Source organism: Eucalyptus grandis, chromosome 8, assembly GCF_016545825.1.
Source record: "Eucalyptus grandis isolate ANBG69807.140 chromosome 8, ASM1654582v1, whole genome shotgun sequence".
In the NCBI taxonomy this organism is placed as follows: domain Eukaryota; kingdom Viridiplantae; phylum Streptophyta; class Magnoliopsida; order Myrtales; family Myrtaceae; genus Eucalyptus; species Eucalyptus grandis.
In genome coordinates, this window is record NC_052619.1 from 50,370,583 (window position 1) to 50,394,933 (window position 24,351).

Genomic DNA, 24,351 nt, shown 5'->3' on the forward strand with positions numbered 1-24,351 from the left:
TCACTTCCAATTGATATCAAAAGAAAAAACACAACCTTCTTTTCTCTACTGAGTCATGCAATTGCGATTAGTCATGTATGGCATTATTTACCAGAAGAATATCATTTGCCTGATTCCAAGAGGGTGACGCCGCAAGATTCTTGATTCTATTGGGCAAAGTACAAAAAAAGTCCTAAATCTATTGCATTGATACTCAGTCCTAAACTTTTCAATTTGGCCAATTCAATTCTAAATTTTTTCACGTAGGTACCAATTGAGCCCATTCGGCCAATTTAAGCTAGAAATTGATGACGTGGACACCAATAGTCCTATATGACATGAATCATTGACATGGACAAATTTTATAAGTTTTAAATATTCTTCAGAATTTTTTAATATATTTTTTTCTTTTTTTAATTTTTCTTCACCCTTTGGTAGGTGAGGTCGTCAGCCGACCATCGCTAGCCATAGGCTGGTCTGGGTGAGGGCCATTGTGCCCTCTTTGGCCACGATCAAGTGTGTCGACCCTTGCCCAAATCCAAGCAACGACTGGAACTTTTGCATGTTGGTCGACGAGGGCATCGGGCCCTCACCTAGATCCAGGCGAGGGTGTTGCGCCCTTGCTTGCCACAAGCAAGGGCATCACACCCTCACCCAAATCTAGGCAAGGGTCATGGCCCTCATTGGCCAACATGCGAAGGTGCGCAGCCCTCGTTGGCCAACATGTTAGGGTTTTAAACCTCACTTGGATCTAGGCAGGGCCCCGCGCCTCGCCCGTGGCTGGCTATGGTCGATTGGCAATTTCATTGGCCAAAGGGTGAAGAAAAAGAAAAAGAAAGAAAAGAAAAGAAAAATAAAAATATTTAAAAATTCTGAAATAATTAAAAATTAAAAAAAATACACATCATCATCAGTTGTATCACGTAGGATCATTGACGTTTATGTCAGCAATTTTCGGTCTAAATTGGCTAATTGGATTGAATTGGTATCGATGCGAAAATATTTATGATTAAAGTGATCAAATTGAAATATTTAGTACTAAATTTGAACTAATGCAATAGGTTTATGATTTTTTTAATACTTTTCTCAGATTCTATCCAACGTGCGACGGAGGAAAAATTAAAAGAAGTTGCGGCTTCCCTTGGCAATTACAAGCTCAGACCTCATCCCAAGTCAACCTTTTCTAGGGGAGGGGACTTTAAGTGGACTTTTTTTTTTTTTTTTTTTTTTTTTGAGCAAGGACTTTAAGTGGACTTTGACTGATGGCTAATAAAAGAAGGTGTCCGCGTCAATTGGGCCACAGTTTTCGCGCTTTAACTTCAGAGAAGACAAAATGGCGAAGCTAGTTCAAGGTCAAAAGACGAAAATTTGTTCTCTGTACTCAGTCTTATTTTCAATACACGATAAATAATTCTTTCCACAGTTTTCGCGCTTTAACTTCAGAGAAGACAAAATGGCGAAGCTAGTTCAAGGTCAAAAGACGAAAATTTGTTCTCTGTACTCAGTCTTATTTTCAATACACGATAAATAATTCTTTCTTAGATAACCCCCACATAATACCATTCTCTCTAATAGACTAATAGTATTATTGCCTAATTATATTGGAGTACTAAGTGCCCTACAATAGTCAAATTAGCTTAAGCTTGAAAGAAATGAATCCATTGTCCACCTTCTGAAAAGATGTCAAATCTCGTGGCCGTGGAAACAGGCATGGCTATAGTAAATGAGTTGTTTATTTATATGATATGTCGTTGCGTTGTTAGATTGATATAAAATCTCATAAATTACTGTTCTTCCCATCTTTTCCCACTTTATACTGTTGGTATTTGCCATGCTTTGATTAGCATTACCGGTGTAAAGATTGGTTTATCAAATTGATTTGTGCAGCTTTTTATGGCCGTTTGATACTATGCCCTAACAAAATATGACCAAGTTCAATTATAATTACCATTTAAAGTATTCTTGTAATGTTGTTAGGAGTGTTGAGGGTTAATTAATTGCTAATGTCGTCCTCTCTCAACTCTGCCGATTTTTATCTGATCAGATTGGATAATTATAGAATCACAAGGTCTATTGCTATTGAGAGTCATCATCACTAAAGTTTGTTTGTATGAGATAATGGATTCGCAGACCAAGCGCATCTTTTCTTGTTCTGATAACCTGAAATACAATTTGCTTTAGGTGCTTTCCCATGTTGCACTATTTGTGTTTCCGATTGTGTTGAACTAGCATTTCAAGTAACCATCCCCTAATTTGAACGGAAATCATGTATCTTACTTCCTTTTTCTTATAAACTTCATATGTTATCGGAAAGTTACTATAACAAAAAAATTATAAATAGCCTCGTTTCATACGGCAAAAGAGGAAGGGGCATGAATGAGATAAGATACTATCGTATACCAATGTATAATTTGTATAGTTTCACGTAGTATTTGTATTATTTTGAAAAAAGGTTTAGCTGCTTTTGCAGAAATATTCGGAGAGAAAATTACAAAGTGTCCGGTAAGCGGCTCCACTTTCTAGAATTGATCTTTGGAGAAGTCTATCAAATAAGCTAGACTTTTGGGGCAAATGGTGAAAAAAGTAACTAAACATCATGGTTTGAGTAGTTAGCAAATACTACCTGGTACGTATTTGTGTTCTTCTTCACAATTATGATTCTAGAAGACATTACAAGCTTACATCTTGCATATATTTCAATGCAATTTTTCTATGTGGGTCAAGACATATTTTTCAATAATTAATCAAGTCTACGAGTCCTTCACCGTGTGGATGGATTTGTCTTGTGGAAATCAATGGAAAGTTCAATTTTCAAGCTCGAAATGATAGGGGAACAGAGATCAAATGCTAATTAAAAGCATATGAATCCTGCAAGCAAATGATATTGGATACTTTAACACCCCTCTCACATGCAAGCTGAATTTACGACCCGAGGAATTTGATGAATTGGGAGTTGCACAGGCAAAATGAATTGGGGGCAGAACCTCAATTTGATATCATATTAAAGAGTCCACCCAAGAGTTTAAGCAAGTATCTTGTATCTCTATTAAGTGCATATAAATCATGTAGAAAAATGATGAGTTATATTTTAACAGAAATGAATATATTTCTTGTGTGATTATTTATTGTTGCTAAATACAGTGATTTCCAACGTTAACACATAAAATAATGTAACAAATTTATAACTTTAGTGATGATTGGCTCATTAGAGCATGCCCCAGGATTACATCCTTTTAGATAATAGCAAATAACACTCCATTTGACTGGTAATTGCGTTTACTGGGCATATCAGCATTTTATAATTCAAGAGAGTTGGTCATTTTAGGTAATCAGGCACGTTTCTAGCGTTCTCTTCGTCAGCGTCGCTGATTATCTCAAACTTCTTCTGATTTTGTTGTGACTTGGCTAATTATCTATCCTACGAAGAATTGTCTAACCCACCTCTGGCATAATAAAACAAATCACGCGGTTATGAAATACTCGAATGATTTTGAATTTCAAACGAGATCATGTGTAAATTATTTGTGTTATATTCCCTGTTGAATACAATAATTCTCTCGTAGAGTGTATCTTGCGCTGGTGCAGATGTTCGAATCAGTAACTTGTTAAATCAACCGAAGTCCTGTCTCGTCCCTAATTCAAGAGGAGTCAACACAATAAAACTTTTTCAAAGAGTGGCCAATTGGAAGAGTTTTTGAAATTATAGAATGGGATTTTAATAGTACTATAGAATATATTTTTGTTGTTGTATGACATTGTAGTATAGTTATGAAAATCAGCGTGGCCTCATTCAATTAAAAGAATTAATAGTTTTATATATCATGAAATTTTGACACCATAAATTATAAGATCTTACATTTTTCAGCGTTTTCCCACTTGCTTATGGTGTAAAATATTGTAAAATACACAAAAGAAATGTTCTGAAGAAATGTTTCACCTCGGGCTCATATTTGATCATGATCTTATGTGGTGAGGGCGTGAATATTGTGGGATCTTCGAGAGAAAGGGAGAAAGAATCAATTCATCTATACTCAAATGAAGAGAAGAGTATTTATATCTTGACAAACTACATAGGAAAGAAAATAATCTAATCTAATAAGGAACTCAACTTTTTTAGAAAATAACGAAATATTAAATAACATCCTCAATATCTAATGATATCTTTAAAGGTATTCTCTAATAGTGAATTCTCTACCATCCACAAATATACATCAACACATGGCATGCTTCACTCCCAATTGATATCAAAAGAACAAACACAACCTTCTTTTCTCTCCTTAGTCATGCAATTACGATCGATCATGCACAGCATTAGGGTGTATATGGTAACATTTCTGTTTCTGGAAACAAATTTTGTTCAAAAATAATTTTTTCTAAAACTGTTCCTTTGACAAGTTCTTGAGCATTTGAATGTATTTGATAACTAAACAAAATTTTTAGTTCTGGAACAGAAATGCATTTGGTACAATCTCAAATATTTTGTGACTTATAATATCATCTAATTTATTAATAATTTTATTACATGTTTCTTTTTTTCTTTTCTTTTTTACTTTTTCTTCTTCTTCCTCTAGCAAGTCGCTAGCCTCGGGGGAGCCTCGTCCTGGCTTAGAAATGTTGACACCTCAATTTTAATTAGGTTTATTAATTAATTTTTATTTTATTTTATTTTGCCTTTTCGGAATAATGAACAAAAACCAAATAAAAACACAAAAAAAACAAAAAAATAAAATAGCAAGAAAAACATAAGCCAGCAGCCCATTTTCCTCTCTTTTCCTTCGCGCAAGCCCGCGAGGCCTAGCCGCGTGGCTAAGCCCGGGCCCTTCTCCTTGTCTTCTTCCTCGCCGGCATCTCACGTGTGGTGGCCGGCGACGCGCGCGAAAGGACGGCCTACGGCCGAGGGGGAGTAGGCCGACGTCGCCCGGAGAGGATAAGATCGGGCGCCATTAATGTTGAGCGAGCCGCTGGAAAGCTCGATGGGACACCGGTTCAGCGAGCGAGAACCGGTGGGCAAGCGGAGGCCGGCGACCGAGCCCCTCCGTCGACCAGATTTCCTTCGCCTATAAATAGGTGGCCGCAAGCATCGTCGGAGGGCATCACAAGCTCGGAGATCCTTCACTGAGAGACATCGGGAAGGATTGAAGGGCGAGCGAGGGAGAGAGCTCGAGTCGCGAGCTCAGCCCACCCTCCACCGAGAGACTTCGGGGAAGGCAGGCGGCAAGCGACCTCGAGAAAGTCAGATCCGGCCGGTGGAGGCTCAGATCTGGTCTTTTTTTGCTGCTGTTGTTGCCGCCAGACGCTGTGCCACCGCCGTTCGCCCCGATTGAGATCCCGACACCATTTGCTGCTGCTGTCCCCCACGAGCTGCCTCTCCTCCGAAGCTCAAAGAGCGAGCCCGAGCCTGAGAGAGAGAGCCCCGATCAGATCAACTGAGCCCAAGCCTCGCTGACGCCGTCGTCGTCCGCCACGGTCGTTGCCATCGGTGCCCGCCCCTCGCCGTGGCCGCCACCGTCGTAGATCAATTCTGTCGTCGCCGTCATTCCCGCCGCCCATCGCAACCCCATTCTGTCGACGTCGCCGTCGTCGTGGTTCCCATCGTCGTCACCGTCACTGCCGTGGCCATCGTCGCCGCCGTATCGCTTCGATCTCTCCCCTGGCGCCGCGGATTCGCAAACCCTAGGGTTTGCGATTTTCCCGGTCGCGGCGGATCCGGACCAGGAAAATCGGGTAGGGTTTGCGATCCGGGGGCGGCTGCGAGTCGGGTCGTGTGCCGGAGCCGGGTTGGGTAGGGTTCCTCGCGGGAACTAGGTCATCGCTGGAATTCGGGCCGGATCCAGGTGGGGTTTTGCCGGGTCAACGGGTCGGGCTGGATCCCTCCCAAAACGACGGGCCATCGGGCCGTTTTGATAAATAAATAAAAAAGAAAGGAGAAAATCGAGTCGGGCCCGCGTTTTGGGTCATTGACCCGGGTCGGACCCAACCCTCGGATCCGGCCAAGTCGGCTTTTTATTATTTTATGTAATATTTTAATAAAAAAGGAAAAATAAAAAATAATTTATTTTCAAAAAAATATTAAAAAATATTTTAATTTCCAGAAAACCGAAAAATGTTTTAAAATGTTAAAAAATGTTTTATTTTCCAAAAAATATTAAAAAATATATTAAAAAATATTTTATTCTCCGAAAAATCAAAAAATAAAAAATATTTCATATTTTCAAAAAAAATGCCAAAAATCCAAAAAAAGCCAAAAATTCATGAAAAAGCCAAAAAATTCAGAAAAAGCCAAAAGGACTTGTATTTTTCCAAAAAAATACCAAACAAATCCCTTTTGCGTTCAAAAAATTAGAAAATGACTCAAAAATGTTTTTCCTCCCAAAATGCATGGAAAATCCCTCGAACATCCAAAAACCTCAGGGTTTAAACAAGATTAGGTACCGAAAGGGCATTAGTGATTAACTAGTGTAATCAAGTCCTCGATCCTAATTTCTCTGGTTGCGCAGGAGCGAGTATTTCTCCCGATACTTCGCTTGGGTTTCTAATCGACCCACCCAAAACCGATTAGTGGCGACTCCGTTTTAAAATTAATTTGCAGGTTAAAAACTTGAACCATTAAGTCGTGAATTGGTGGACTTAGGAGAGTCTGGGCTTAATAAATTCAGCCGAGCCATTAGCCTCTTAGGCGCTCGCCCCGATGTGGGCGCCGAAAGAAAAAAAGAGGTCGCGACAAGAAAGACTCGACCTCGCCTTGACTGGGCGAGGCAACCTCACCAAGCCACCGGCAAGGCTCTGCCTCGCTTGGGCACCATGAGGTTAGTGTCGATTGGTTGAGTTTCACTGTGGCTGAGTGAGGCACCCGGCGAGGTTGTCGAGCCTCATTTGGCAAGCAATCGACTAGGGGAAGAAGAGGAGAAAGAGAAAAAGAAAGAAAAGCAAAGAAAAGAATAAGAAAAAAAGAGAAAAGACTTGTTTCTTGAGTTGTTTTCAGGAACAAAGAAGTAAATTTTTTTTTTTTTGTTTCTTATTTCTGTTCCTAATTTACTTTTGGAAACAAATTTATTACTGAGAATAAAAATCTATATAAACAGATTTCTATTATATTTTTATTCCCGTGAATAAAAAATTTTAAAAATAAATAAACTAGGGCGTTACCAAATGCTCCTTTTGTTGCTGCAAGAATATCCTTTGGCCGATTCCAAGAGGGTGACCCTGCAAGATTCTAGATTTTATCGAGCGTGCAACGGAGGAAAAAAAGAAAGTTGCGTGTCCCCTTGGCAATTACGAGCTCAAATCTCATCTCAAGTCAACCATTTTCTAGAGGAGGGAGGTTGAGTAGGAGCTAATAAAAGACGGTGCCGGCCGTACTTAGGCCGCAGTTTTCGTGCTTATACGACTTTAACTTCAGACACGACAAAATGGCGAAGCTAATTCAAGGTCAAATGAAGAAATTTCGTTCTCTGTACTCAGTCTTATTTTCAATACACGATAAGTAATCTTTTTTAGATTACCCTACCATTCTCTCTAATAGTACTATTGCCTACTTATATTGCAGTACTAAGTGCCCTACAATATTCAAATTAGATTAAGCTTGAAAGAAATGAATCCATTATTCACCTTCCGGAAAGATGTCGGTTCTCGTGGCCAGTCGACAAAAGCATCGCTATAGTAAATGGTGTTTTTTTTCTTTTGATTGATATGATATGTTATCGTATTATTAGACTAATATAAATCTCATAAATTGCTGTTCCTCTTATCTTTTCCCACTTAATACGGCTGGTATTTGCCAATGCTTTGATTAGTTGGGGTTCATCCAGTGACCACAACTTGAGCTCTGAAATAAGTATCATATGCAAAGAAACAAAATGCGACAAGGCAATCATCATCATAGTGTATGTAGGAATAGTAACATTAAAGGCGTCAGATTGGTTCATGAAATTGATTTGTGCAGTTTTATATGACGTTTGATACTATGCCATAACAAAATATGACCAATTTAAATTAACATTAACATTTAACATGTCTTGTAATGTTGTTAGGACTTAGGAGTGTCGAGGGGTAATTACTTGGTAACGTCGTTCTCTATCAACTGTGACGATTTTAATCTGATTATATCGGGTAATTATAGACTCACACAGGTCTGTGGTCTTCGGAGTCATAATCGTTGAAGTTTGTGACGGTTTTAATCTGATCATATCGGGTAATTATACACTCACACAGGTCTGTGGTCTTCAGACTCATAATCGTTGAAGTTTGTACGTTTGAGATGATGAACTAACAGGCGAAGCACTTCTTTTCTTGTTCTACAAACCTGGACTATAATTTGCTTTAGCTTCATTCCTACGTAGCACCATTTGTGTTTCCGATTGTGTTCAACTAGCATTTCAGGTAACCATCACTTAATTTGACTGGAAATCGGCTTACTTCCTATTTCTTATAAACTTTATATGCTATCGCAAGTTTACTATGACAAAAAATAGAAATAGCTTCATTTCATACGGCAAGAGGGGAAGGGGCATGAATGAGACGAAGGTACTATCGTATACCAATATATAATTTGTATAGGTCCATGTAGTATTTGCATCAATTTGAAAAGGTTTAGTTGATTTTGCAGAAATATGCCGAGAGAAAATCCGTTAAGGGGCTCCACTTTCTAGAGTTGATCTTTGAATAGGTCTACCGGATAAGCTAGACTTCTGAGGCAAATGGTGAAAAGTAAAGTTTACTAAACATCGAAGTTTGACTAGTTTTTTTTTAGGTCGAAAGGTTTGACTAGTTAGCAAATACTACCTCGTACTTATTTGTGTTCTTCTTCACATGTATGATTGTAGAACTTTTTTTTTTTTTTTTTAAATTGTAGAAGACATTACGTGGTTACACCTTGCATATATTTCAATGCATTTTTTCTTTGTGGGTTCAGACATATTTTTCAATAATTAGTCAAGTCTAGAAGCTCCTTCAATGAGTGTGTAGACGAATTTATTGATTGAGAGTTCAATCCAAAAACTTAAAATGATAGATGAAGAGAGAGCACATATTTATAAAAAGCATATAAATATTGTAAACAAACGATGTTGGATACTTTGACACTTCTCTCGCATGCAAGCTGAATTTACAACAAGAGGAATTTGATGATTTAGGAGTTGTACACATGAAAAAAAAAATTGGAGTAGAAATTGAATCTAATACCATATTAGAAAGTCCACTCAAAAGTTTAAGCACATAGGTAGAAGGAGATCTGCATGTATATCTAAAGCATAAAAACCACATATATAAGTGATCCCCAATATTTTAATAGAAACGAACATATTTCTTGTGTGATTATTTGTTATTGCTAAATACAGTGATTTCCAACATTAGCACATAAAATAATGTAACAAATTTATAATTTTGGTGATGATTGGTTCATCGGAGCTTGACCCAGGATGGATCCCCTTAGATAATAGCAGATAACACTCCATTTGACTGGTAAATTGCGTTTACTGGGCAAATCGGAATTTTATAATTCTAGAGAGTTGGTGATTTTAGGTAATCATGCACGTTTCTAGTGTCCTCTTTGTAAGTGTCGCTGATTGTGTCAAACTTCTTCTGATCATGTGGCAACTCTTATGCTACGAAGAATTATCTATTCCATCTCTGGCATAGTAAAACACATCACGCAGTTGTGAAATACCCATATGATTTTGAATTTCGAACAAGATCGTATATAAATTGTGTGTCATTTTCCTATTGAATACAGTAGTTCTTTCGTAGAGCGTATCTTGCGCTTGTAGAGACATACGAATCAGTAATATGTTGAATCAATCAAAGCCTGTTGTCTCGCCCCTAATTCAAGAGGGATCATCTGCGGCTTATAGGTTTGGAGTAAGGACTGCAATTATGAACACAAGAAACTTTTTCTAAGAGTGGACAACTGGAAGAGTTTTTTAAATTATAGAATGGGATTTTAATAGTACTATAGAATCTATTGTTTTTGTTTTATGACATTGTAGTATAGTTATGAAGATCAGCGTGGCCTCATTCAATTAAAATAATTAATAGTTTAAAATATCATGAAATTTCATTACACCATAAAGCACCGCCTCTCTCTCTCTCTGGAGTTCTCCAGACCTCTCTCTCTTTACTCTCCAGATTTCTCTCTCTCTCTCTCTCTCTCTCTCCAGACGATTCTTCAGCCGTAATTTACAGGCAATTTTCCTGTCCAAAGAGAAGCCGCAATTGTTGACAAATGGGTCAACGAGTTGCAATAAAATAATAGGAAGAAGAGATAGCAATAAAATAATAAGAAGAAGAGATATTTGGTGACCGAAGTCGGTGAACGTGCCGACTTTACCTCCTATAAATAGGGGCTCTTGCCTCTTGTGTGTGCGTGTGTGGTGGTATGGAGTGCCTGCGTGAGGTGCGTGTAGTGTAAGTGTAGAGAGATAAAGAGTGAGTGGCTGTGTGTGCAGGGGTCTTGAGAGTGTGTTGTGTGCTATGTATGCGTGTGAGTGTGAGAGAAATTGTGTAGAGCTGTCCGAGTATTGTATGTGGTGTCAGGAAATATTGTAATAGTGAAAGTCATATTTCGTGAGTTATATTTGTACCACGTTTCCGCAAGATTCAACAAGTGATATCAAAGCAGGTTGTCGGAGACCATGCGAAGACAGTGAACCAGTGGTCGGGGACCATTGTAAGTGAGCAGGCGGTCAAGGATCATCGAGCCAAGGAGCAGAGCATGCAGGAGTTCTACCAGTGCACAATCTAGGATTGTGAAGTCGGTTGGTCTAGGACCAGGTTTACTTGGTATAGTGCGGGGCATTATACTCAAGTCACGATGGCAGATTTCTCGAGTTCGGTAAACGGCATAGAGAAGCTCAACAACTTCAATTATAATAATTGGAGTACCCACATGCGGTATTATTTGCTTGGACAAGATTTATGGGATATTGTTGGCGGCAACAACACCACACCACCCACAAATGATAGTGATTTGATAAAGTAGAATGTCAAATCAGGTAAGGCTCTTTACATTCTAACTGTGATTGTTGAAAATGAATTATTGCAATACATAAAGAGTGTGAAGATCCCAAAGGAGGCCTAGGATAATTTGGCGACGCTATTTGTGAGGACAAATGATGCCAAGTTACAATGCCTGGAGAACGAGCTCCTTTCAATCTCGCAACAAAGTATGACGGTAAGTCAATACTTTTCTAAAGTTAAATCTATTTGCGAAGAAATTTCAAAATTAGATCCTCAGAATGCCATCTTTGAGACAAGAATGAGAAGAATAATAATTCACGGGTTAAGACTAGAGTATAACGGTATTGTTATGGCAACCCGTGGATGGGCAAATGAGCCAACTCTAACAGAGTTGAAAAATATATTGGCCAATCAAGAGGCCTTAGATAAACAAATCCCTAAGGTCACAATTAAAGAGGATGAAAGTGCCCTCTTTAGTAATAAAATAGGGTTCAAGGGACATAATAGAAATAGAGCAGGTGCAAGAGATGGCAAACCATGGAAAAGTCATGAAGATTGGCGGAGGCAACTAGATGAGAAGGGTTATCAGCTAGGGGGAGCTCGTCAAGATCGCGACGACAATGACGATGAAGACAAGAGCAACAAAAGTCGTAGCAAATGGTGCTACGTTTGTGGCAAGGTAGGATATATTGCCATATTCTGTTGGTACAGGCGGGAAGAAGGAAATGTCGTCACTTCTTGCAAGAAGGAGATTGAAAGCGAAGAAGAATGGGACTTTCAAGCGCCTATTGCAGTGAAGGAATGAGAAGAGCTTGCAATCGCTTGTATAATTGAGTTGGATAATTCGACAGGTTCTATCACGACCCCGAATAAGAGCAAGCCAAGGGAGAATTCAAGGAATCAACTAACAACACCAACAAGCAGTCGTGAAAAGAAACTGCAAGAGATGTAGGAGATGATAAGGAAGCTAAAAGTTGAGAAGGCAAGGATGGAGAATATGTTGAAGAAAAGGGATGAGATGATAAGGCAGAAGGATTGAGAGCTCAAGGCAAAAGAAAGGGAGCTAGAGAAGTTCCGATGTGAGTTTAAGAAGTTGCAAAAGCTTCAGGACCTCAAGCCCGCTATGATATTCCCAATTGGTCATACTGAGAGAGACAAGGAGAAAAAGAAAGGTTTCTTTGAGAAAAGGAGGCCATCTACACCCTACATCTTGTGGTGCAAGGATCGGTGGAATAAGATCAAGGGGAAGAAATTTTATGAGGAAAAGGACCAAGAGGTCTACATTGAAGTGCTTCGGATGGGATTGAATCGGTTGAAGCATGAAATGAAAGTCACGAATAAGAGGGTTGATCGGATGAGTTCCAATCTCAAAATTCTTAGAGGAGATATGTTGAATACAGAGACCAAATTGAGTGAAATGAAGGAAAAGGAGACTAAAGCACAAGTTGAATTGACACCGCAGAAACCCAAGCTTCAAAAAGTCCGATGGAAAGTCACAGCAAGAGAAACAATTGAAGATGGAGCCATAGAGCCATCCACATATGAGGAAGCTTCACAATATGCTGAATGGAGGAAGATAGTTGAAGAGTCCAAAAGCAATATCGGCATGGCTACTATATCTAAATTAAGAGAGAGTAGTTGGTGAGGGGGAGTGTTAGAAAAAGCACCGCCTCTCTCTCTCTCTGGAGTTCTCCAGACCTCTCTCTCTCTCTTTACTCCTCCAAATTTCTCTCTCTCTCTCTCCAGACAATTCCTCAACCGTAATCTACAGCCAATTTTCTTGTCCAAAGAGAAGCCTCAATTGTTGACAAATGGGTCAACAACTTGCAATAAAATAATAGGAAGAAGAGATAGCAATAAAATAATAAGAAGAAGAGATATTTGGCGAGGGAAGTCGGTGAACGTGCCGACTTTGCCTCCTATAAATAGGGGTTCTTGCCTCTTGTGTGTGCGAGTGTAGTGGTATGGAGTGCATGCATGAGGTGTGTGTAGTGTAAGCGTAGAGAGATAAAGAGTGAGTGGGTGTGTGTGCAGGGGTCTTGAGAGTGTGTCGTGTGCTAAGTATGCGAGTGTGAGAGAAATTGTATAGAGTTGTCCGAGTATTGTATGTGTTGTCAAGAAATATTGTAATAGTGAAAGTCATATTTCATGAGTTATATTTGTACCACGTTTCCGCAAGATTCAACATGATCTACCCGTGATGGCATTGAAACTCAAATAAAAAGTCTATTTGTAGAAGTGAATACAAAATATATTGGGTTCCCCCTAAAAATAGCATGATGGGCTATCGTATATGTTTGTTTCTTTCTATAGAGAATCAAATCATGGACGTCCGTAATATCCCAATTTTGAATGGCATTGTTTCTCAAGTACTTCACACTTCTAGAAAGAATAAAGGTATCTGCAAATGTTACCACAAGTTGAATAAAAAGTCACAAGTAAAACCCTTGAGATACAATCAAGAATGCCGATCATCCCAAGTGGAGCATTGGGATATTTACTCACCCAGAGTATCTCCTGCTAAGAACTTCTGAATGATGCCCAGGTCTGGACATTGGTAGCCGTGTCCCACCCGCTGTTCGGGCCTCCGACCGTGTAGCTAGCTGCCGCGGCTAGTTCGATCAGCAACGCCGCTACGACGAAGCAAGTCAATGATCGGAGAGTTGCCATTTCTAATTTTTGTCACAGGATTGGAGAAGAGAGGCCCAATGGGAGGTCCTGAATTGGCAGCTCTGTCTTGGCGAGGGCGCTTGTATATATAGAGATAGGAGGAAGCAGAGAAAGTGGATACAGAGAGTAAGTAATATTATCTTTCACGAGTTGTTGATCGGGGTTGATTTTGACATCTTAAGAGCTTCTTGGCTCGTGACAGGTTGTTCACCAGATTTGGAGATCTAATCGACTCGTTAATCTTTTGTTTTTCTCCCTTCGTTGACTTGGCTTGCATTCCATGTTATCCCTCTTGTGGCAATACCCATTCATTGAAGTTGTCATAACGCGAAGGAGCGATCATCGGACTACTCACGATCTTCATGTAACAACGACTCGGTTCGGACAGACAACACCCCCCTCTTGAGCGATGAAGCTGGCGTTTGGATCGAGCTTGATGACCGAGGACCCGGCGTTGCGGTGTTCTGTGCTTTGACCGGAGAGGTTAGGATTTGTTCCAAGGGAAGTTGGTGGTGATCACCATCCATGTGCAGAAACTATTGACTTTTTCTTCTTCGTATGTATCGCACGATTCAACAAAGTTGGCGAGCACGACCAATCAATGATTTTGCGATAAAATAAGAGCAGAGGTGGACGTTTACTTGATACGTCCTTGATTCACTACTATAATTTTTTTTTTTTGGTAAAAGGTAAGAAATATATTAAGAAGAGCCAAATGTACAAAAAGATCTCGACACCAGTAACTTGCACTCCAAATGTAGTAACAAAAGAAGTGGAAGGGTGACGAGATGCAAAAGCCGCAGAGGCGGCACAACAACTACAACAACAAGGCCAAACTAAGCACGGCTAGCTCGACCGGCTATCAAACAGAGACAAAAGCAAAGAGGAGGCCAGCGTCAGATCAAGGACCTACGGGTCCCCATTGAAAATAATCGGGTCTAGGCTCCAACTTCTCTGCAGCCTTCTGTTTATGAAATTGTCTTCGACGTTCCTGAAGGTGATAGCCTTGTCTCGGACCACTTTGAAGAGGTGGTTCTTGATGGCCGGAATTGAGAGAGGCTGGTCTCTAAAGATGATGTCATTCCTATTTTTCCAAATGATGTGACACAACGCGCCAAAGGAAAAACGGGCTATGCACTTATAGAAATCTTTCCCCATCAAATAGGTAGTTGCCCATCTGAAATTCTCCCCCCAACCTCTGTTGCGCCGGGGTAAATTGCATCTGGACGCCCAAAAGAAAGCAACGCTAGCCGTGACATAGCAGTCAAAAAACAAGTGGTCAAGAGAGTCAGGCACATTCTTGCAAAACGCACGGGCAGCATTCCCAATTATACCATAGGCCAGAAGGAGGTCCTGGGTTGGAAGCCTACGCTTGGCCATGAGCCAAAGATTGAGTTGATATCGAGGCACTATGGCGTTGTCCCATACGAAGGAGTACCAGTGGACCTGCGTCCTCTTCTTCCTGATGAAGTTCCACGCCGATGCCATAGTGAATTGGCCCGAAGAGCTTTCTCGCCAACAGCAACGATCCGGGTCATTCGTCAGGATCGGAAGAGGTTGCCCCCACGATTGAAGCACCAACCTGAGAGCTTGGCCAGCATATGAGAAGAGGTCAGCAACACAAGCTTGTCTAGAGAGCCCTGAGCTATAGATAAGAGAATCTGAGAAGAACAGGTTCAAGGGCCCTCTAGGGTGCCAGTTGTCAAACCACAGAGAGGTTGTTTGGCCATCGCCAATTTTCCAGTAGAATGCCATCCTGAAATTCCTTCTTAGGGTCAACAAGCTCTTCCAGGCTCAGGATCCAGATGTTGGCTTCCTAGCAACCCAAAAATTCTTGTTTTTTAAGAACGTGGAGTGGACCCATCTACACCATAGCGCTTCCTTGTCGGAAAACAAGATCCAAATATGCTTTAGCATGGAAGCTTTATTGCAATCTTGGAGCCTCCTAACACCTAGCCCTCCTTCATCCTTTGGAAGGCAAACTAGTCTGAAAAGGGCCTATCGTGTTCTTCAAAGTTAGGGCCACCCGATTAGCTAGCACCTTTGTAATACACTTGTAGATAGTGTTGCAGCAGGCGATAGGCCTATAATCCTCCACAGAAGTGGCGTTGAGCACTTTCGGAACCATTACCAAGATGGTATTGTTAACCTCCCTCAAGAGTTTAACGGAGTTGAAGAAATCCAACACTGCAGTCGTTAATAAAGGACCAACCGTGTCCCAGTTTTCTTTGAAAAACTCCGCTGTGAAGCCATCCGGCCCAGGAGCCTTTCCCTTAGGCAAAGAGAAGATAGTGTTCCGGATCTCCATCTCTGTAACTGGTTGAGCAAGAAGTGCAGCCTGATCAACCGAAAGTGGATGTTGAATAACCTCCCTCAAGTCCTCTAGCGAAGGTCTAATAATCTCCCCTTGCGGCATCAAGAGGTCCTCAAAGAACTCTACAAACCTTTGTTGCACCAGCCGTGGCTCCGTCACTATGTTCCCCGAAGAGTCGAGGACGGAGAGGACTCTGTTCCTCAACTGTCTTTTGTTGACATATTGATGGAAGAATTTGGTATTTCGGTCTCCCTCCCTGAGCCATCTGACCCTGGACTTTTGCCTGAAGAAGGACTCCTCCGAGGAGCGCAACTCGCAAAGATACACCTTTGGCTTTTCTCCACCTCGGCAAGGTTAGCGAGAGAAGGGATTTAGCTGTAATTCGCTTGAGTGGCCTCCATCATCTTCCGCGCATCAAGAGTTCTAGCAGATATATTAGAGAAGGAATCTGTTGAGCTGCTTGAGCCGATATTTGAGAGCCTTGAGTTTAGAGACAAGCTTATACATAGGGACACCACTCCCCGGCGCATCCCACACTTGTGAGACAATTTCATTGAACTCCGGGTGCTTCATCCAGAAGTCGAAGAACTTGAAGGGCTTCCTTCGATGAGTCGGATTAAGTACCTTCACCACCATAGGCGAGTGGTCCGAGATTCCAGGAGCAAGGAAGGAGGCTTCTGAGTAAGATAGATCCAAGCTCCACTTGGCATTCACTAGAACCCTGTCAATCTTCCTTGCTTTCCTAGAATGCCCTGAAGACGTAGTCCAAGTGTATCTAAAACCAACGAACCTCAAGTCTTCCAGCTCAGCTTGCTCCAAGCACTGTCCAAACTCATTAAAACAAGGGAGCCAATCTTCGGAGCCACCGACCCGGTCCGATGGATCCTTAATAGCATTGAAGTCCCCCAAGACAAGCCAAGGAGTGTCTCGGAGATGGGTGCTTTTCATGATGATGTCTTCCCACAGCGGTCTCCTCAGCGAAAAAGAGTGATCTCCATAAATAAAAGAAACATAGCAAGCCACCACAGAGTCTAGGCTCTCAAGGTTCCCATGAATTGCCTGCTTGGTAAGAGAGAAGGCTTCAAACTTGACTCTCACGGGGTCCCATCCGACCCAAATTCTACCCCTGGGGAAAAAGTCATAGTTTGCAGTCCAACACCAACCTCTCAATAGAGCTTCGGATATGGAGTTAAAGCGATCCTGTGGCACCTTAGTTTCCACCAAACCAACACAGCACAAGTGGTTCGAAGTAATAAAACTACGAATCTCCGCTTGCCTAGTCGAATCAACCATACCTCTAATATTCCAGCATCCTATATACATATGTACAAAAGAGGAAACGAGGAAGGGTTACCTCCTTTTCGGTGGCTTGTGACGGCTCGGAGTGGGAGCCGTTCGAGCCGATGGAGGAGGTGGGTCTGGGGGAAGCACCGGGGGCTTGTCGTGGGTATTCTCCTCCCTGTTTCTCGTTGGAGGAGCCTTCGGCGATAGACCTGGAGGGGCCTTCGGCGATTGACAAGGCGAGAGAAGATCATCATCTGAGCTAAGGTGGTTGACAGACTCATTCAACTCCGCTCCACTCCCCAGGCCCGCATCTGGATGGCTAATGGGATCTTCCTCCATTGTCGAGGTGTGGTCATCCACCCTGATTAGTGCTTGAAGCCCACTCTGAGCCCTCCGGGTAGAGGTTGATGGCAAGCTTTTAAGAGCTGCTGCTGTCTGCTTGAGAGATGGTTCCTCTTCTCCAGAGCTGGCCGGATGGTCTAAATATGTCTCCTTGGGGGGGGGAGATTTGTTCTTCTTCCCCTTGACTTGTTTCCATCCAAATTCAGCCTCATTCAGATCTACCACCAGCATCGGTGAAGTCTCAGAGGGGCGGGCCTCCACTGATGGGGGGGGGGATGGGCTGAACTTGCTTCTGGCCTTGCACCGCCTTCCGACCAGTCAAAGAGGCTGCACAATTGTGCCCAAAGGAGCCACACTTCAAGCATTCCGCTGGCTTCCACTCATACTCGATGGCAATCGACCGAACAACTCCGTTTAGTCTTACCTTGGTCAAGTAGAACCTCGCTTGTTTACTTGAATCTCCACACAAACTCTTGCAAAAGAGATCCTTTGAGATTGCTCCGTGTGTTGATCAACAAATAACGGCTTGCCAATGGTGCTCGCGATGGCGCTAATTGCTGGGTCTGTCCATAGGTCAAGAGGTAGGTTCTTCAAGCGAATCCACACTGGCACCGTGGTTTGCTTCTCCCTCTTCAACTCTAGGAGCGGCTTCCATTGTTGCAAAACAAGTGCAACCCTTGCAACCGTTATATGACCTTCTTCCGAAATCTTCCTTTGGAACTCGGGGTCAGGGATGCGGAAGAAAAAGAAACCCTGGTCATCGGCGAAAACCTCAACAAGCTTCGGTCCCCAACATAGCTTGAGCGAGTTCTCCGTGAGCTGGAACGGCAAACTCTTTTCTACATAATACCTAACCAGACACTCATGCCATTTGGGATCCACCGCATCTAACACTTCTTCAGGAAGATCCACCACAGGGATATCATCCTCAAACGAGGGAGGAACAAAGGTAAGGTCATACCCTTTCCCTGCAAGTTTCGCAACATTTGCCCATGTCCGAAGAGCCGGGGCGTCTGGTTTTCTCACTTGCTTTTGTGAGGCTTGGGGCCGTTTGGAAGCCGACCTCGCTCTACTTCGTCCTCTTGAGCGCCTATCCCGGCCTACATCTTTGGGACCACGGTTTGAGGTCTCTGCTAGTGCAGGAGCCTTGCCCGTGAGCATGGAGGCCCGGGCCTCCTTGTCTCGATTGAGGGGGCTAGAAGTCCTCTCCGATTCATCTCTCAATTGTGCCGTATTACTCGGCTCACCACCCACAGCCATTGGAGCAGCCATAACATTACCCAGCCAGCTAAACCCAGACCTCTACACAGCAGCCATCTAGAGAGCGAGAGATTAACCGGTCGGACGCCTCACACCTCTCGGGTTGGTCGGAAGCAGCAAGGACGGGGCAGGGTGGATGGACCAACAGTTCGTTCAAGAGCAAGGCAGCTTACCTGACGCCCTCCTCCCGCTGCTAGCAGGCCCGAGACGCACCAGCACTGCTCCTCAAGGGTCGAGCAACGCAGCAGTTCGGTGCAGGGCGCGGCACAGCAGGGTCGGGACAGGGGAGCACCAGCAATCGTTCAGGAGCAGAGTCGAGGAAGGCTTACCTGAGGGTGCTGGGATGCTTGCGAACCTCTGCTAGCAGACCCGAGCCGCACCAGCACCGCACCAGCACCGCACCTCAAGGGGCCGAGCAGCGCAGCAGCAGGGCGATTCTCGTGGAGAGGCTGCTCAGATCTCGCCGCAGAGATGAAGAGACTCGAATCCGTTCGGTGAGGAGCGAGGGCCTTCCCAGAGGAGCTGAACCCCCAATTTTCACGCCAATCGGAGGTCTGGATCGGCCGGATCGAGCAGATGAAGCCGGCGAGATTCAGTTCAAATCCCCATAGGAAGAGAGGCGATGAACAGTACCCATGCGTGCATTTTGGCTTGTTTCTTCACTACTATAATTCCTAGTCATGTTATGGGGAAATTTAAGAAAACGACTAGATAGAACCTCACTACACTGATTTGAACTTCTGATGAATGGAATTTTCAATCAATGTGAAAGCACAAAGGTTCGAAAGAAAACTTTCTCTATTTATGAGACATTTTACATTCCTTCTCTCAATCTAGGAGAAACCAAGGTATTCAAATCCACCGTGCTCTTTTGTCATCCTCGACAGTTAAGTCAAGTTTCACATACAACCTGAACAAAGTTAAGAGGGCATGGACTCATCGTAACGATTGTTGTGATACTCCATACACAAGTTGATTCAAGCATACTGGTATGATTGGAATGATGTGGATGATTACACACCTATTGTGGTAACGCATTTCTTTGAAATGGCTAATCTTAGAGCATACATGAACTCAGCTCACATGCACGAGATCGGCCAATGATGGATATTCCTTTGTGCCAACACACTATAGATAGATTTGCCACCAAGCAGTATCAATTGAGTGGCATTAACCTTCTCAACGCCTCCATATATATTTCAGCCAATAACACCATCACAAACAGCCTGTGGATGATAAATGATGTTGATGTGCACCGAGAGTTAAAAGTGGCCCTAGACAACATGTTATTCCTTATACATCATAGAAGTACCAAATGGAATATTGGGATAAGTTGGAAAGGGCAGTTAAGTCTGTCCCCACAGATCAATAATATATTATACAGTTCAAAGAAATTTGATTGCTTCAATACTTTATCTTCATTAATTTTATGCAAATTATCATGACAATTATTTCTTTGGAATTTGACTCTATGACAAAATATCTTTCATCAAAAAGTGCTCTTCAATTTTACTAGAGGAGATAGGTTCAATGACGACTCTAGATAGGAAATATCATAGGTAGATGAGAGAAATTATAACTTTACTTCAAATAGAACCAAACATATACAAATTATGTTGGAATTTAATCGATGACAAAATCTGAGGACATAAGTGCTCCAAACGGAACCAAAATATATGTTAACTCTGTCGAAATTTAATCAATGACAAAACTCGAGAACGTGAAGATGCGATGCTGAAATATAATCGATGATGAGGCTCCCATGTTAAAAGAAACATGCCAGAATTTAAGCAACGGCATGAATTTGAAAACTACAACTAAGAAACACGCTAGAATTTAATCAAAGATGCGAGTCTGAAAACTATAACCACCATAAAAGAATGTAAAGATCATTGAAAGCTAATATGTATTTTTGTTGGTGCGTAGAAGGTCCCCAATATAGAAACGTTAGTATTTATAGTGTTCACACAATAATCATCTAGGAAAAATTCTCCTACAAAATTATAACCATATATCATCACATCTCCAAGAATCTTGTTTGTGAATCTTGTGCCCATGCTCTCATGATGCCATGATCATATTTTCAAGTGGTTTCCCTTTTAAAGTTGCATTTTGATCCTTTGTGTCCATATATGTCGCCTCGTCCATTCTTGCTTCACGATTTACTGGCCTTTGTAGCTTTGCTCGCCAATGATTTTAAATTCCAAATTTCATAATTGCATCCCGGCGCCTTCTAAGTATCCAACCTTCTATTTGTGTTTCAATCAGTAATCCATTGTCCCTTTTAATTGATATCTTTGTCGACAATCACCAATCATACATCGTTGTATATTGATAATTGATTAATGATCATTGATGCATTGATATCGATAATATTTTTTATGATTGTCAACAATAACTCACGTGTTTAATAATAACTTGTATTCCAATCCGTTCCAATCCATATTGACGACCTTGTCAATTTATAGCTAAATTTTCCCCCAACTCAGTCCAAGAATTAATGCTTTATATCATTGGCAACAATCCACAAATAAATTCATGTAGGTCCATAACCAATCCCTCACAAGGAGATACTTAACTGGTAACTTAAACTGAGTCTCCATTGATATATCACCACACAACCTCCTCCTCCTCCCTCCCTCCCTCTCTCTCTCTCTCTCTCTCCACAAATAAATTCATGTAGGTCCATAACCAATCCCTCACAAGGAGATACTTAACTGGTAACTTAAACTGAGTCTCAATCCACAAATAAATTCATGTAGGTCCATAACCAATCCCTCACAAGGAGATACTTAACTGGTAACTTAAACTGAGTCTCCATTGATATATCACCACACAACCTCCCTCCTCCTCCCTCCCTCCCTCCCTCCCTCCCTCCCTCTCCCCTCTCTCTCTCTCTCTCTCTCCACAAATAAATTCATGTAGGTCCATAACCAATCCCTCACAAGGAGATACTTAACTGGTAACTTAAACTGAGTCTCCATTGATATATCACCACACAACCTCCTCCTCCTCCCTCCCTCCCTCCTCCCTCCCTCTCTCTCTCCTCTCTCTCTCTCTCTCTCATGTAGGATTTAGAAGGTGTTATATTGAAGTTTAAGACCACTTTCTTTTGTTGCATGCTCAGTTAGAGTGAACACTTTTAGGAAAAAACAAGAAATTTGTTACAAAAGTTTGAACCTGAAAAACTAAACATCCTCATGAGATTCATCAATTATTGGATTTAATTTCTTCAAACTTTGATGCATCATACATGCCTGTTGCATCCATTAGCGAAGATCACTGAGTTTCAAACAATCTTAAACATCGACGAAAGGGTAAAGCTCATATCTAACGTTGCAACTCCCCCCAACGGTTCTGCCCCCTCGTTTGCCATAGCAGCAGCTCGGCAGGTCACTTATCGCGCCCTTGAGGCACGTCTTGCAGTCATCTGCGGATAGATCCCTCGTGCACTGCGCCAAGCCAAACAGTGTCTTGTACCCTCCGAGCCCGAGTTCGCCATACGCATACAATTTGGGACCAGCCACGGCTTCGTCCGTCAAGTTGCCCAGCAGTTGCTTGATCTTCCTGTAGAATTCCATGAAGTCCATGTCGACGTCCTGCACGTTGAGCAAGTAGAACTTGTTCTTGGTGTCGATCTTGCTGAAGAATTCCACATTGGAATACTTGAGGAGACAATTGTCATACCTAAGCGCGCCAATTGAGAGAATCATGAATCGACATATGAAATATCGTGTCGAAGCAAAGCAAAAATAGTAATAATAATTAGGATGAGGAAGAGAAAGTATAGGAGCAATCGAGGGAAAATGGAATTGGTTAATTTGAGAATGGAACCGGATGATTTACTTACTTTTAAATACTTGATTTATGCTTCCAGAGCATATGCTTTTCAAACAAACGAGTCACACTGCCTTTTACTTTTGGATTAATGATCTATTTGAAAAAAAAATTGAACATCTTTTGATTGAAAACCTAGCAAATTGATGGCTAGAAAAGTTAAACCAATTTTGGTTTACATAAAGAGCATTTTTTAATTTATACCAACCACAGAGAACAATGTTTTAGACTAGATATAGTTGAAGTTGAAGCCATTTTAAGCAGAAATTAACCTTTAGTGTAGTTTGAAATTATCACTTTTTTCAGTCGGTTTGGCATCGGTTATTACACTTCAAAGCGGACTCCATGAGTCGTTAAAAGCTGAAAGCTGTCATACCAAATAATAGCACCCTTCTGCTCAGGGCAACGCTGCAGAAGCTCTGGGCCTGCATCGGAGACGCAACTTTTGCAGTCGGAGCTCGATACGTCACCCCGGCAAAGGGCTAGCCCGTACACTTGATCGTTCCCCTCGCCGCTTGAGCCGGTTCCGAACCCACTGGGAGGGACCTTGGAAACGAGAGTAGTGAGCAAGCTATCGAGATTGGTTTTGAAAGGACTACCGGAAGTGTAGTTATCTTTGCCGAAGCAGATATGGTAAAGCGGATCAGCGCTGAAGCTTGTGTCGAGAAGAAGGAAGAAAGAAAGGAGGAACAGAGGGATTGATCTGGAGAGAAACATACTTGTGACTCTTGTACAGATTAAAGACTAGGGAGGTTTTGGCTCCTTGAAGAAAGAAAATGATGATTAATTGAGTAAGGGAAGAAGGAAAGTAAGAGGCTAGAATGATAGAGCTGAAAATGTTGACTTTGACTATTCAATTGAGTGGCATGGACCTTGTCAACTTTCCGGAGATATTTCAACCAATAGCACCGTCACAAACTGCTTGTGGGTGATAAACGATGTTGATTGGCACCGAGCATGAAAAAGTTGCCAAAGACAACACGTTTTTCCTTTGTACATCATGGAAGTACCAAATGAAGTGCTGGATAAGTTGGAAAAGGCAATTAAGTCCATCCTCAAAGAGCAATAATATGTCATATGTTTCAAAGATATTCGATTGCTTCAATACTTGATCTTAATTAATATTAAGCGAATCATCTTGTCAATGTGAATAGATTTCTGGATCTTAAATTTAGAGGATCTGTGCAAATACTCAAAGCGTGTGATAGACAGATGGATCACACAGGTGTGCATGACATAGTTATCAAAAACGAAATATGCACATATATTGAGAGGCCAATGAACTTATAAAGTCATATTTTGCAAAGCTGTCTAGATGATATGGATTCTTTCATTTTCTAATATATTCTACTTGAATAAAAATCCAACACATTTCAAGAAACAGTTAAGTAAACATAAGAAATCACATTAAAAATGTAAGCTCTGGTTGTAGTATGATCGAATCTGTCAAGCCAAAGTGAGGCCAGTGCAGAGAAGATTCGACCGAGAGCCGCCGTGACTGGCGGATTCGACCGAGAGCCACCGCGACTGGCGGGTTCGGCCTAATGGCCATTATTCTTGAACCACTAAGCATGTGATTTGTTTTTTACTAGCTTTTTTTGGTCCACTTTTGAGGCACGACCAATTACTGAGCTTGAATTCTAGAAATCGAAGTTTCTTATTTTTGTACTTTTCTTCTTTTTCTTAGGGGGGTTTTCTCGGTATTGGCTTTT

The 24,351-nt window shown here is 41.8% G+C and overlaps 2 protein-coding genes across 2 annotated transcripts; both read right to left on the reverse strand.

Annotated features, from left to right (window-relative positions):
* Positions 1-14,511: 14,511 nt before the first annotated feature.
* LOC104417121 lies at positions 14,512-15,357 on the reverse strand. The gene has a single exon (XM_010028441.2). It carries the CDS (start codon positions 15,355-15,357, stop codon positions 14,512-14,514), a length of 846 nt encoding a protein of 281 aa, XP_010026743.2.
* A 6,626-nt stretch (positions 15,358-21,983) lies between these two features.
* LOC120286686 (cysteine-rich repeat secretory protein 38-like) lies at positions 21,984-23,397 on the reverse strand. The gene is made up of 2 exons (XM_039299070.1): positions 23,016-23,397; positions 21,984-22,489 (listed from the first exon to the last, which is right to left on the reverse strand). Exons 1-2 carry the CDS (start codon positions 23,354-23,356, stop codon positions 22,102-22,104), a joined length of 729 nt encoding a protein of 242 aa, XP_039155004.1. The 5' UTR covers positions 23,357-23,397; the 3' UTR covers positions 21,984-22,101.
* Between the last annotated feature and the right edge of the window lie 954 nt (positions 23,398-24,351).